This window comes from Maylandia zebra, linkage group LG16 (assembly GCF_041146795.1).
Source record: "Maylandia zebra isolate NMK-2024a linkage group LG16, Mzebra_GT3a, whole genome shotgun sequence".
NCBI lineage: Eukaryota > Metazoa > Chordata > Actinopteri > Cichliformes > Cichlidae > Maylandia > Maylandia zebra.
The window spans coordinates 17,954,851-17,970,078 of NC_135182.1; the positions used below are offsets into that span (position 1 = coordinate 17,954,851).

Genomic DNA, 15,228 nt, shown 5'->3' on the forward strand with positions numbered 1-15,228 from the left:
CATCAGAGCAGTTATCCGGGAATAACAAGGGCGAAAAGCGAAGAAAAGAAGCTGCGTGTTGTTTTCTTTATGCTACTACGAGAAGTCATGTCGCGCTATTTCCCCACGATCATCTGTCGTTTGGCGACAATATCTGCGCTCCTGCTGACCAGAGAAACGAACAGTACGTACAAAGATTTTGTTTGTTTTATTTATGCTTGGATGGGCTTAAGCTGAAATGAAATGAACTGGCAGGTGTTGCAATTAATGCTGTCCAAATCTGACTAACTGGCTAGAGTTCTCTTACTGAACAAGCAAAAAGAACTTAAACACTGAACATGAAGTAAGTGAAGTACAACCGAAACAGGAATAACACTTTTTGAATAAAGCGAAATGTTGCAGAAATCTGCACATTTTGCATCACATTTGTTTTTGGGAATGTTGATTAAATAGAGATTACAATGCTATTGCTTTTGCCATGCCTATTTCACGTTTTCATTGTCTCATTAAAACAACTACTTGTACCAGTTTGTAAAGAGAGAGCCAGTTTGATATTGGGAAGAATCGAGTTCGGCTCAGGTACAGACACAGCAGTTCCAGTTTCTCATGTAGCCCTTTGGGAAAAATTAGTTACCTGCAGGGACACCAAATAGCTAAGCGTAATGTTTGTGCGTTTTTTCGGGTTACATTTTTACTTTAATGGCAATTGACAGGCTGTAGTCATTTTGTGGAAACTTGTTTTTATTAGTTCAGGAAAAACTTTCTAAAATCTTTTAGTAGTTTTAGCTGCAAACCCTCCTCTCATTAAAAGATTTTGGCTTCTGCTACTTTAATTCATGTGACCACATATATACAAACCCTCCTGACTGGACTTGATGAGAAAGCTGTGAAGGTTAACTTTCCCATGTGTAGCATTCCCTCTCCCAAGTCTTACAGATAAGAAATAAACCGTGAATCCTCCCTTAGTTGTGCTGCAATAACCATAGGCTGCTGGGGGATTCCCATGATGCATTGAGTAGTTCTTCTTCACTCACCTTTCTCACTCACTATGTGTTAATACACCTCTCTGCACTGAATCATACTTGTTATTAATCTCTGGCTCTCTTCCACAGCATGTCTTCTGTCCTGTCTTCCTTCCCTCAATCAACCAGTTGCAGCAGATGGCCGCCCCTCCCTGAGCCTGGTTCTGCTGAGGGTTTCTTCCTGTTAAAAGGGAGTTTATCCTTCCCACTGTCACCAAAGTGCTTTCTCATAGGGGCTCATATGATTGTTGGGTTTTTCTCTGTGTTTATTATTGTAGGGTCTACATTACATAATAAAGCGCCTTGAGGTGACTGTTGTTGTGATTTCTAAATAAAATTGTGTTGAATTGAAAGGATACTGAAAAAATATGACTATTCAGTTCGGTTCCCTGATTAGATCTACACAGTACTAATTCCGTATTCCTCACCCAGACCAGACGCCAAGCTGCTCTGATAGTCCTGGTTCAGGTTTTGAAAAATTGATCCTATTTGGATTTGTAGCTGTAATTGTGAAACTGGTGTTTTACCTTATGCAAATCTGCTTCTTTCTTGTTTCTATTTTTACGCTGAGGTCTGAGCTTTAATAGTGTTTCATGCTCTTTACAGGTCTCCAGGTGATTGGTGGAAGTGTGACAGTGGTTCAAGGAGGCACTGCCTCCTTGCATCTTACCGTGCCAAATCATCCACACTGATGATGATTTGACGCAGATTACCTGGCAGAGGACAACCAGAGAAAAACCTCATAATGACAATTTTATCACTGTCCAACCAAGGGAAGGACCACGGTTTGTCAATGGACAGGATGATCGATTTAAATATATCGGGAATTTTAACAACAAAAATGCAACTCTCCAGTTATCCAGTGTTGCACTGAAGGATGAAGGCAGCTACACGTGCATCTTCACATTGTTTCCCAGTGGAAATCAAAAGACTGAGATTCCCCTAATAGTAAACTTTTTTTTCCTTTATTTTAAAATACTCTTGTGTTTGTGTGTGAGACAGAGACAGAGTTACTTTCACCATTCTGCTTGCATGCTGATTTATTTGTGTGCTCTTTGTGTGTATCCTAGTGCCTCCTTTCACAAACATCAAGGACAGTCTTCCCACTTTGGGCACAGAAAAGGTTTTATTTGCTACCTGCACGGCTGCTGACTCGAGGCCTCCTGCCGAGGTGAGGTGGCTCACTGATGCTTTGGGAGAAAAAGTTAGGATGACAACAAATTCCACACAGTATGACAACGGTACGACTACCACAGTCAGCTCTCTGTTTGGTGTTCCTACGAGAGAGATTAACGGTCACCAGGTCCAGTGTGTCATCAGTGGTGACTCCCTGTCTAAAGAAGAAACCCTGCCCTTCACCATACAGGTCTACTGTGAGTATCAGCTGCGGATGTAGTTTATTATTTATCTTTTATCCATGGTTGATGTATTTGTTATATTTTTTCTTGGAAATCTCTGCAAAGTTTGCTAGTGGATTAGCCAGTGGACACATCTGTCGCAATGTATGAACAGACTCAGTCGCAGGACTCTGTTAGTGAAACGATTGAACAGTTTACTTACAAAAGACAAAATACCTACAGCTCTACTGAGGGACTGATAGATATGATCTTTTTCCCAATTCTTACATTGCTAAAAGCCTTACGTGTTGTAAAGACAAAACATCCTATGTACCAAACTTTGGTTCGACTCCTTACATCATTAAATGATGTAAACAAAAGCAGTTTTACTTTGATGTTTCACAAAATCCTCAAATGACTAAAACTAATCAACTCCAGAAAGTTTGTTTTGGAGTTTGTTCTTCTTTTGTTTTGTTTTTTTAAATGAATGGGAGTGAAACATGCCAAATCTCATGACTTTGCCTCCTGTTTGTCACACAGTAGCATGTTGTCACAATAGATGGGAAAATACTTTCTGAAAGACAAAGACATCTAGACTGATTTTAAAAAAGAGCATTGTTTCACAATTATTGCTAAAGACTGAATCATGGCCTGTCCCATACAGCATCAGCCTCAGTCCCAAAAGTTTGTCGAGTTCGGATCGAAGATGTAGGAGACAGAGGCGAAACATTATTTTCATGTTATTTGTCTTTCTGCTCTTGCAGTCTCTCCCACAGAAGTGAACATCAGAGCAAAATCTGAGGACTCATTTGAGTGTGTGACAGAAGCCAATCCAAGTGCAAATTTTACATGGAGCAGGTAAAGTAGCTTGAATAACAGTTTCAGCTGAAACATTCATTTCATTGGTTCTTTTTGTTTGTCTCAAGTGACCTGTGTTTGGCCAACAGTAGCACAGTTTCTACCAGCATCCTGTTGACCAAAAGCCACAAGTCATTGTAAACCCTCATTATAAACACAGTCACCCACTGATCCAGTGTGGAAATCTCATTCTTTGTGAGCCATGTGCTTGATTTGTGTTGGGTAGATAATGTTTCTTTATTGTCTCAGTCTTTTTTTAATGAAATGTGAAATAACAAACTAAATGTCATGAAAGTGGGAAAGAACAATCATCTCATTCTCATGTTCTTAATTATTGTGTCCCTGTAGGAGCATGCTCTGCTGCTGGGGTCTTATTTGGTGTTTTGCTTTTCCTGAATGTTGTTGGGGCTGCAGCATGGTACTTTTATAAACATGGATGTTTTCAAAGGTACTTCATATATGAACTTGCATGTATCTAATATCTAGAATAATACAGAATACTTCTGATTTTAAAGCTTATGTACTTAATGTCTTAAGTATAAAGTTTAATCTAAACTAAGCCTGACATCCTTAGTAAGCCCTTTCATGTAGTTTCACCGCCCGGTACCATGAAAGCCTTATTGGCTATTGCCATACAATACCAGATTTGGCAGGTCCACCACTGGTGCTCTGTGCTTTTCATAGATGAGAAAAGGTTCACTCTGAGCATATGTCACAGACATGAAAGGGTAGAGAGGAGCCATGGAGAACATTATGTTGCCTGTAGCATCATTTAGCATGAACAGTTTGATGGTAGGTCAGTGATGATGTGGGGAGACAAATCCATGGAGGGACGCAGAGACCTCTACAGGCTGCCATTAGGAATCAGGGTGAAATCCTTGAACACATTGTCAGGCCCTACGCTGGTTCATTTGATCCTGGTTTCCTCCTCTTATACAATAATGCTTGACCTTAATAGGCGAGAATATGCAGGCAGATGAAAGAATTGGTACTAATCACTCTCCTAAACCCAAAAAACTGCTGTATCTTTTTTTTTTCACTTTGATTTTCAGGGTGTCTTTGAATTTATCCCTCTGTAGGTAGATCATTTTCATTTCCATCGAACAATGTGACATCCATTTGTTCCTTACACATTACCCAGTCCATATCAGTATAGATATCCGGATGTTTGTTTGTTTTTTCCAGTATTACGAGGGGCCAAATCACATTTTTGTTACATTGTTACAAAAAGCAAAGTGCATTAGTTAGCTTGGTGCAATAGAAATATTAAACGTTCTCTTCACCTGTCCAGCACATTCTCCTCATTGTCTAGGTTAACAAACTGTAGTTAGCTCAGAGGCTGTAGTTGCTATTCTTAGTGGGGAGACTGTCATGTGTGATACCCTCAGTGGTCCTGAAGAAGCGGCCTTTGGTCCAATAAGTATGCAATTGTGCTAGTCTACCCCAATTGAACCACATGCTACATGGCCTTTTCCCTCTTTATAAAAGGGAAGCCATGAACAAATATACTGTCACTGAAGACAAATGCAGTAAAAAGATAGAAATGAATTTGATGATGTCCAAGAGTTCGTATTCCGACTTAGTTTATGATTATATTTATTTGTCAAGTTGAATCTCAGCTGCAGGTAATACAGAAGTTTTTGCTCAATTCCTTCAGTTGCAACTGAGTCTGCAATTAAATTGTACCTTTATCATTTTATTTCAAATCTACTGTTCTGGTGTACAGAGGCAACATTTTAAAAGTTGATTTGCAGCCTCTGTGAATACTGTGTCGCTATTTTGTACAGTAGGAGGTCTTTAAACCAACATGGTGGCAAGCAGCATGACACAAAACATCTGGGAGTGTGAGAAACAAAGATCACGGACCAGAGGAAGAAGACCTACAGAGAGATCAAGAGGTTAGTAACAGTTAATTTGTTCATATACTTCATAGCTCACTTTTGTTTCTCCCACAGTTAAATAAGTCTCTGAAAAAAATGTTGGGATTAATTATATATTTTAATGTTAACTACTGTTGTGCAGTTTACTGGAGACTCAATTATAGTTTTAGTTGTGTACAAGGCATTTTACTACATCTATCTTACTTGAAAGAGCTGAGCTACAAGAAAAAAAACATTTTATTAATGTGTGTGTTAAGTGTTATAGAAGTTTAAATGTTCTTTGTTAAATCTGCAGACACTGAAAGTATTTGCATTTTCAGTTGAAATTAAATACAGGTCTAAACAAATGCTCCGTATGATCCCTCAGGAATCTCTCTGACAGCAAAGATGAACATTATTTGGACTGAAGGCTCCACCAACATGTCATTTTAAAGTCAGCTGGTAAAGAAACAGATCAACAGTCGCCTGAAGGTATATACCTTGTATACTGAAACCCCCCCCCCCCCCCCCCCCCAAGAAAAAAACAGGCCTACAGCTTGATTAGTTTTAAGTATATTAAAATACATTAATAGTATAAATCAGCTCAAATAAAAAGCTTGAAGAACATGGTTGACTGTCAATATCAACAGTGTGAATTAAAATGTAATGAAAAATGACAGTGGACTGGTGGAAAAGCAGCTGGTTAAACATACTGCCATCTCCTCTCATAGTTGTCAGAGCTTGAGTTTAGACTCTTAGTCTTAGTTTAGTCTTGAGTTTATCTGTATTTCTAGTTCGCAGTGTCTTGTTTGATAATAGGTTGCGTTCATGTCTTTGTGTCGTCTCTGTGTCTTGTCCTCAATGTCTCACTGTAAAATCAGGTTAATAAGCATGGAGACAAGACTACCTGTTTCCTCAGTCATGTCTCTCGCTCTCTCTGTCTCTTCACATCTCTGTGTCCGTGTCTCAGCGTTTGTGTGTTCCTGTTTACTTTGGTAGTCGTCATCTCATGTGCCTCGTGTTCTGCTTTGCTTCCCATCTTGTCATGTCTATGTTTCTCTGGCTGTGTTCCCATGTTCCCTGTGTCCACTTCTCCTAACCACCTTCCTTTGTATATATTGTGTCTGTCTTCCCTTATACTTGTACGTTATGTTCAAATTGTGATCCTGTTAGTTAGACAGTTTGTATTTAGCTTCCTTTTCATTAAAAGGCTCTCCTTTGGCTGAAACTCCTCTGTGCTGCCTCCATGTCTGCAATCCTGGGTCCTCATTCACCACACACCATCAAAACAGAGAGCTGCAATCTTTTGGAAGATTGAAACAAACAACACAGCTTTCAAGAACAACTGCCAACAGCTACCACAGGATGGCAGTAATGTAAAGGATGGATTCAGACAGGTGGGGAACTTTATAGCAACACTGTTCAAGATGAAAGGAGAAAAATTGTTTTACTTTGGTACATTTTAATTTATGTGTATTTTTCGATTTGACAAGGCAAGCACTGTTTGCCTTTCTTGTCCTGTCTGCCATGTGTTAAATTACAGTAATGTGAAATGATTCCTGCTTAATGATAGAAATACAGTGAAATATTTTAATTATTTGTTCACTGATTTTCTCTAATTTTGCCTGTCGTTGCCAAGACCTTCAGGATGTAGCTTTAGCATGTCTCTTCCTTTTGAAGAATCATAAAAAGGTTCTTGAAATATTTACTTGGTTTCCGTTTCTTGTTTACACCAGTCAGAACTACTTTCATCAGTTGTATTATTAATGTGGTAACTGTAGACTCCGCTGGTTAGTACGACCTCTCCTTAAGGATACAATGTCAAATTTTAAGCTTACTCAGACTTTTACATTTTGTCTTTTTTTTGCACATTATGTATTTGAAAAGCACCATGACACTATACAGCCACTGTGTGAATGCAGTTGTAGCTGGTCTGTCTGGTTGTGCTGATTGAAGCTCAGTTTTTCTGTCCTATTTTCCTCTCAGTGGTAAAAACTGTCTAAATTCTTTCATCTTTAATTAAATGATCAGTGTGGCTGCTTTACCAGGTGTATCAATTGAGTTTGACATCCAGGCATTCGTGAAAACAGATTTTATTAAATTTAACAGAGTTAGAAGTTAGCAGGGAGTTGGCGCGCTAGTTTCCATCTAAATATAATACACCATGTTCTGACTGAGAGATTTCTGAAACAAAATAAAACGTACAGATCTGCTATCACTTCCAAAATAAATGAAGACAGGAAAGTAAACAGCAGTGATGTTTGTAGGGTTACTGAAGTTGGACTAGCTGGTATATAATGGTGTGCTAGGTGATCGCTTGCGACACGGCTATGTTAGCATAATATAAACACATTGAAGCTGGAGGATGAATTTTTTTCCACTCCATAAAAGTTAATTTGAGGGTTAGGGGTTAGGGACAAATGTAATCGCATAGCAGGATGCTGGAAACAGACCAAACGTCAGTCAGGAGAAAAACTGAGATAATCCATCCACAATACGAGGTTAGTCATTAATATACTGCTGCATGGGCTGTGCTGTAGTTGCATTGTAAGGGTTAAAAAGACTGAGCTTTAAAATGATTAGCGGTAATAAAAAAGAGAGGCCGACAGTGATCACTGACTGTTTTTAGGGAGTTGTTGAGATTAAATAGAACAAGATACAAAGCATTAAAACATGTTAACAACACAACGCAGAGTAGTTTGGGCCCGGAAGCAGGATTGATCATGTCATCACTTAAAGACTAGATAGAGCTTTCCTATTGGACTTCTGTGGTACTGAAGCCCACGCAGATAGTAGTTATAATGCAGCACTTAGACCACACAACATTCACACAACACAAACCCACTGAATGCATTAATCAGTCTGTCTGATGACAGATTGCCACATAGTGCACACTATGTAATAAATAATACAGGCCTGCCTTTTGTGTGTTCCTGACAGTGAATGCACAAGTTTTGCACTAGTAAAATTTAATATAAAGCAACTTAAAGGGATTTTTAAAAAGTTTACTGATAAAAGATGCTTCTCTATTGGATTTATGTTTACTATCATTATTATTTTTATAATTATTAACTTTAAGAAAATTGAAGCTTGGCTGCTGCAGATATTTTTATTTTAACTAAAAAACACAATAAGATGTATTTTCCATGAGTAGTTAGGAAGATCAGGTTTCTCTGATCCATCATTGATCTGATCAGTATACTGACATACAAGATACACAAGGGAAGTGGACACAGCCGGGGCAAACAAGCACAAGTAGACAATCAACACAATGAGGCAGAGGAGGAATAACGAATAATAACACACAAATATCACCAGAACGCATACACTACACATAAGAGGAACAGAGAAAACACTTCTCTGAAATATGAAGTTAAAAACCTAAAGAATAAGTAAACTAAGATTATTTATTATTTTGCGTGATATTAATATTTGGTAAATGGCCTGTATTTGTATAGCACTTTACTTAGTCCCTAAGGACCCCAAAGTGCTTTACACTACATTTAGTCAGTCACCCATTCACACACAAATTCACACACTGGTGATGGCAAGCTACATTGTAGCCACAGCTGCCCTGGGGCAGACTGACAGAGGCGAGGCTGCCGGACACTGGCGCCACCGGCCCTCTGACCACCACCAGTTGGCAACGGGTGAAGTGTCTTGCCCTAGGACACAACGACCGAGACTATTTATTTAACAATAAGCAGAACTACAAAACTTGAAAGTCCAAAAGTTTTAAAGACCCAGGAGAATGACCCTAATATCATATTTTAATCTTTATGTTATTGTTTTTTTTCCTTTTTTTGTCCTCATCCAGACCTTTAACTCCATACACTCAACTCAGTTGACTGATTCATAACACAGATTGGTCAAATGGCTCCAATGACTCATGCCATCCTTCAGCAGTGACAACAGTGCACTGGAGAGGAAACAACATAACTACAGACAGGAATTGCCACCTTATCATGGTGGAGAGGTTTGTATGCCCTAGTTATCCCAGGAACTATGCTGTCAGGGGCAATTTGCCCCTCAAGGCAAATCGTTCACGGGTGAGCAACCGGAACAAGTGAAATTTAACAGACTTCTTTGATGAAAAATTCAAAAATGGTCCAACGACCATATCTCAGTTACTATGGCTCCAACCTGGACCCAGGCTCAGGCAAGGGGCTTGTTGAGAGTCACCTCTGTAGTACATGGCCCCTGACCAGGCTTAGCCCAAAGGAGCCACATCGGGCAAGATCATCTGATGAAGGATCTGTGGTGGTCCAGTGTAATGTGGATAAAACGTAGAGGCCTTGATGGACCAATCCCCAGTTGCTAGTTTGTGCTATACTGTGACAAGTGTCCCCTTTTTAAAATTTTATTTTATTATTATTATTATTCAGCAGTTTGCTTTATTGTTAAACATTGTGATAAGGAAAGAGTTATACTCTAAATGTACTGTGACATTATCTACAGTTTTTGATAACTAAGCTAGTTAGAGTCACTGCTTCCCCTTCCAGAAACTGCTCCAAAATGTAAAAGGCTAACTAGCAAATTTCACTGTTGTTGACACAAAAGCTTTCATTGTAATGTGAGTAAAAATCTATTTCATCATCTGTTTTGTGTTGTTTGTTGGTTAGGAGTATACAAGCTTAAGGCAAGTCAAAGTCTCTGGCTCAGGCTGGTTGTGTAAACACATAGTGAATGAAAAGAGGTCAGAAAGGAGAAATGCTCAGTGCATCGTGGGAAACTCCCAGCACTAAGGGTGGATTCCAGTGGCAGCTAGATGAAATGTCTGTCTCAATGAAATTCAAGGTGGAGCTGGCATTGGCACCGTGTGGGAGGAAAAGCTGACGATTTTAAGGGATCATGACTGATCCCTTAGGGGCCATAGACAACAGTAGTTTTACTTAGTTTTGTTTGAAATAATGATTAACCTATCACCATAGAATGTTTCCCTGACAGGGTACCTATAAGCCTTTTTGCTTCCTAGAATTGGTTGGCTGAGCAAAGAGTAAAGAAGGTAGGATGGTCCATTAACAAGAAAAGAGAAATTAAACTCATAGCGAAGTCCACATAGAAGAAACTGCTTGACTTTCCTAGTATTCCTAGTATAAATAAGATAGCTTATTTACTTCAGAAAAGTTAACATGTATTTTATTTGTTTTATTTTAATATCAAATAAAGTTATAGCTAAAAACATAAAAATTTAAAAAACATGCTTGCACATCTCAGTCTTGCACAAAATCAAAAAACCCGAGCAGAATATTGATCCATGTCTGCACAGTGTTATATTTTTAGGACTGGCATGGTTTGCAACATTAAAGCAGTCTGGCCCAAAGTGATAATTTTGTTCATGAGGTTGCACCCAAGGCAGTGGCTTCTGAAAGCTGAAGGCTCTGCTTCCCACAATACCTTTAAATATCCTATGAACCACAAGTAAACCAGCAGTCTGAGAGCAAAATGCTTTACTGGGTTGGTACAGACCTATGAGGTCTTTGAGACAAGACTGGGCCTGATTATTCAAGACCTTGTATATGAGGAGAAGGATTTTAAATATGATTGTGGATTTAACAGGGAACCAATGAAGAGAAGCCAGTATGGGAGAAATATGCTCTCTTTTTCTAGTCACTGTCAGTACTCTGCAGCATGCTGAATCAACTGAAGGCTTTTCAGGTAGTTTTTAGGATCACATTTGGATACTTTGGATAAATTTGATACACAGACCAAAGTGTCATAACTCAGCATGTGATCATGAGGTTGGGAACTGACTTCTCTCACAAAAACAGGAAATACGTGATAATTATAAGTCTTATGAGACAGAACTTCAGTCTCTCACGTGCTGTGAGGAGAGAGAGATTTTTACTGTAATTCCACTGGTTGAGTTGGCTAACTAAACTTTTTATTAGCTTCATTGTGTCTTTGTAGGTGATCTGAAACTATAGATCTGCACTATCAGTACAATTGCTAAAAATCTTTTGTATTCTAAAGGGAAACTGTCCACAGTATTGCACTCCTATCCATATACTGGGGGAAACATTTTCAGAAATTCTTCCAAAATCCTGTTTCCATATTATTACATTTAGATTTCTGTTTGCTTCCATCCAATCATTTGCTACCACTTATCCATTTGAGCTGCAGTTTTAGACATGCCCAGATCTTCCTCATCCCAGCGACTTATTTAACCTTTTCCAATAAAGCCATCTGAGTGATGTAAACTTGCCAGTAGGGCTGCTCGATTATGGCAGCTACGACATTGTAGCAAAGTTTACACACTATGCCTACTTGATCCACGTCTTTTTTTTTTTTTTTTTTTTTTTTTGCCTGTCCCATTTGGTTCTTTAGCCATCAGAATTGTTGTCTGAAGACCAACAAGGATATCCAATGGATTTACTTTGCCAAATGGATCATCGTGGCATTGCCGTATTGGTCCATTTGGTCGATCTTTGTTTTTATTATTTATTATATTTTATTTTCAGATTTTACAGACGGGACAGACATGAGTGAGGGATAGGAAAGGAAGAAAGAAAGAGGAAGGAAAGGAAAAACAGAAGGGGAGAGGGACAGTGAGAAACGGGGGGGAGAAAAAAAATCTCCTGGATCACCTGTTGAGAGAAAAATAGAAAACAAGCAAAAAAAACAAAGCAACATACTAAACACAACACCATCGCATTAATCTAGCTAAGTGTAAACAGCAGTAAATACTAAATATTCAATGTTGTTGTGCAGCACCCAGGACAGATGTGCTTCGAAGTAGCGGCCAAGAAAGGTGTAATGCCTACTTGATCCACGTCTGACTCCGCGAACCCATAATGTTTTCACACCACTGAAGTTTTTTTTTACCTCTCTTTTCAACCAACGGCCGTCACTCTCCTCTCCAATTAACTTCTGCTTAGCTTTTCCGAGCTTCCCTCGGGTCCTCTTAATCAGCGGTCCCCAACCCCCGGGACTGGTATCGGTCCGTGAGTCGCTTGGTACCGGGCCGCGAGAGTTGAGGCTCAGGTGTGAAATGTATAGTTTTCAGGGTTTTTATCGTTTTTCAGCGTTATTTTGTTATCGTTTTTATCGTTTACTCAGTTTTCCTTGGTCTTTTCACGTGTGGCGTGTATTGCACGCACTATGCAATACATTATGCAGTTTTAGAATTTATATTCAATGTTTATTGTAGCTAGGCTCAAAGTGCTAATGCTAGCTTATTTTAATAAACAACACTGTATTTGTAAAATCAGGTTACCACTAGAGGTGGCACGAGATTACAACCCATGCCACCCCTGTAGATCCGCCCTGATCAGCATGGAGTTGTGCATACTCCCTGCAGATCATCTGCAGGATTAGATGGTATGGAGCCCAGTCTAAGTGGGACTACCTGTATAAATAAAGGTTAAATAAAAATTAAAAAGAGGCTTGTTAGTGAGAATCCTAGACAAAAGGAAATGGTTTAAGGAATCTAAACAAAGAGGCACTGTTAGATCAATGAGGAGGAAGGAGCAGCTATTAAAAACAAGCCCATGCAACTAACAATTGCCAGACTAGATGACTTACATTCTAATTCCAGTGATTTAAAAAGAATGAAAACAGGAGACATGTTACAGTTCATAAAGACTAAGAAGCCTTTTTTGTTTGTTTGTTTGTTTGTTTTTTTCAAAAGGTCCTGATCTTGTACCTCATTAATTTGGAAGATTAAGTCAGTTTTGACCTGAGTGATCTGATGTCTGGATGTCTGAACAGGAAAACACCCCTGGCGCTCTACACCATGAACTTAACTGGAGAGAAGAAGTAAAGAAGGGTTTAAAGAGGGATGTAGCAGGTGAGGTACTCAACTGCAAATGCGTCACTGGTAAGCTGACCTATGCTGCTGTTGCCCTGTGTTGATTTACACAAATGTTATAGTATAGAAGAAGATGTTAGCTTAGCAATAATGGCTGCTCTTCAACCTCTATCTGGGATAAAGGTAGAATCAAAATGGAATTTGGTAGCATTTAAATTTTTAATTGATGACTCCTCCAAGAAGCAAGCAAGATACATAAAAACCCCATGTATAGAAGTATCCCCTTGAAGGTACAGCTCTGTAACGATTTTTGCTGTTGCACAATTGTCCCATAAATCTATTTTATGATGTCTCTGCTGCCACCAGGCCCTAACCCATTAGTGACCAAGGATACCACGGCCTGCCCTGCACCACTGTAACATCCATCACTGCAAACATTACCACGACACAGTATAGCCTGCATTTACTGAGTGAGTCATTATATTTTCACTTGTTTTTCCACAGCATGGTTTTTAAAAAGAAAGGAAGAAAACATCATTTAGGCCTACAAATAGTTGCTTTTAGCTGTTGCTTTATTTCCCAGAGGCCCCAAGAGCAGATGAATCTGCCTACAATACATTAAAATCCACTCAGCCTACAGCACATGTACATTCTAATAAAATGCTGACACTCTATTATCAAAGTAAGTCAGAGATGTTTTTTTGGATTTTTTTTGTTTTATGAATAACAATCATAAAAAATTCAAAGCTTGCATTTACACTAAAGATTTCACTTAACTATGACTATAACTGCATGTAATGAGTTACAATATGCTTATGACAGTTTGTCTGTTATGCCACAATATATTCCTAAATTGATAACTTGGTTACCACCAATTCTTTAAGTGTGATTAAAAAGAAAAAAAACCAATGGTAATGTTTGACTAAGATGGATTCTTGTAATTTATTGTATTACAGGTTAATTACTGTTAGTTACTGTTAGCTGAATCAAAAAATGTAAAGACTGAATTCAGTCAAACTGAACAATTTTAAAGGATGCGGATATAGTTGCTATTTTGAAGCATTTTGTGTATATTCAGTGAATCTGTCCATCACCTGCCATCATGAAATGAGAATGAAAACAGGAAACACTCTACAGATCAGCTTATAAGCACTAGCAATTGTGCCTTTTTTGTATTTCTAGACTTACTGGAGGCTCACGGATGGCTTTTCACTTTCCATACTCACCCAATGCAAAGAGAACAGCCTCCTTTTAATTTAAATCCTTCATGCAAATCAAATAACACTGATGTGTTTGTGCAGCTGACTGTGACACAAGGCACTGGGACTGTCCACAGAATGCAAAACCAAACAAAGAGGCTGGATAAATATTTAACTACCTTAAAGACACTAAGTGAAGCTTCACTTGGAAGCTTTACACATGAATGGTCTCTGGCTGATCACTGATAAGGTAGTGCCAAGAAATCAACTCACATTCATCACACTTCTCTTGGTTTTACTGCATCATCTAAATTGAGGAGGAAAATTCCAATAATGTCAGCTAATAATAATATAATAATTTGTATATATTTTTTTATTTTATGATCTCCCAGAGGTGAATTACCTAAGCATCCTACCTAAGAAGCTTTCACTATTTTCTGTTTACTGAAGGATAAAATCTAAATACATTATTCCTGCTTTGTAAAACAATTATCCAACACAAATGATACTTAAACCCTTGTGCAGCACCATGTTTTCTTGACAACAGGACACAGTGGTGTATACTAACCTGAAAATGGCGCCCAGTGTTTTATTCAGATTTCATGTGAGCCCCTCTGCCTGGTTTTTGGGTCCTGTGCCACCCAATTAAGGAAAATCCTGAATGCACCCCTGAAAAGAAAACTGTAGATCATTGGTTAAATGATCACCATGCAATATTTGTTTGTGCAGACCTGCCATAACTGTGGGGGACTAGTCCAACCGGAATAGTATGGTGAGGGGAGTTTTGTTCTTCCGGTGTTCTTTGTCGTGTGCTGGCGTACGCATTAAAGTTTTACAGCGGACTAACATCGAGAGTGATTATTGGCTCGTCGCATCACACGAGAGTGCTACAAAAACCAAAAAAACCCACTCTTTTCTCAGGCAGTGCAGACAGCAAGGATTTTGTTCCTCCCTGTGATCGCCGTTGTTTTGATGTACATTTAAAGCCATGTGTGTTTCCGTCGGTTACGCCGTTTAAAAGGCTCAACAGAAAGCTACATCCTTAATTCATCTCATGTGTGAAAGGTTTTATTTCCACCACCCGCCCACCCCTTCCCCCCTCTATCTCCCCTCTGTGTGTCACTGTCGGTATTAGTGATGGTAAATTTGATTCTTTTTACTGAATCGAGTTTTAATGAGTCACTCACCAAAGTGAATCGCATTTTTGAGTCATTTGATTCACTG

The 15,228-nt window shown here is 38.9% G+C and overlaps 1 protein-coding gene and 1 long non-coding RNA gene across 4 annotated transcripts; both read left to right on the forward strand.

Annotated features, from left to right (window-relative positions):
* Positions 1–1,634: 1,634 nt before the first annotated feature.
* LOC101474228 (poliovirus receptor) lies at positions 1,635–5,071 on the forward strand (the record flags this gene model as incomplete). The annotated part of the gene is given in 6 exon segments (XM_024805357.2): positions 1,635–1,949; positions 2,072–2,161; positions 2,164–2,374; positions 3,103–3,196; positions 3,545–3,644; positions 4,984–5,071. Coding segments are annotated over 5 exon segments (792 nt in total), but the record flags the coding sequence as incomplete, so codon positions are not given.
* Positions 5,063–13,687, forward strand: LOC143412378 (uncharacterized). 3 transcript variants are annotated; one of them, XR_013093480.1, is made up of 5 exons: positions 5,218–5,547; positions 6,266–6,452; positions 8,873–9,031; positions 12,686–12,844; positions 13,172–13,687. It is a non-coding gene; the product is annotated as an uncharacterized LOC143412378 (long non-coding RNA). The 3 variants fall into 3 exon arrangements; XR_013093479.1 differs by lacking the exons at positions 12,686–12,844; positions 13,172–13,687 and adding an exon at positions 5,063–5,094 and having other exon boundaries at positions 5,444–5,547; positions 8,873–9,627; XR_013093478.1 differs by lacking the exons at positions 12,686–12,844; positions 13,172–13,687 and having other exon boundaries at positions 8,873–9,627.
* The last annotated feature ends 1,541 nt before the right edge of the window (positions 13,688–15,228 follow it).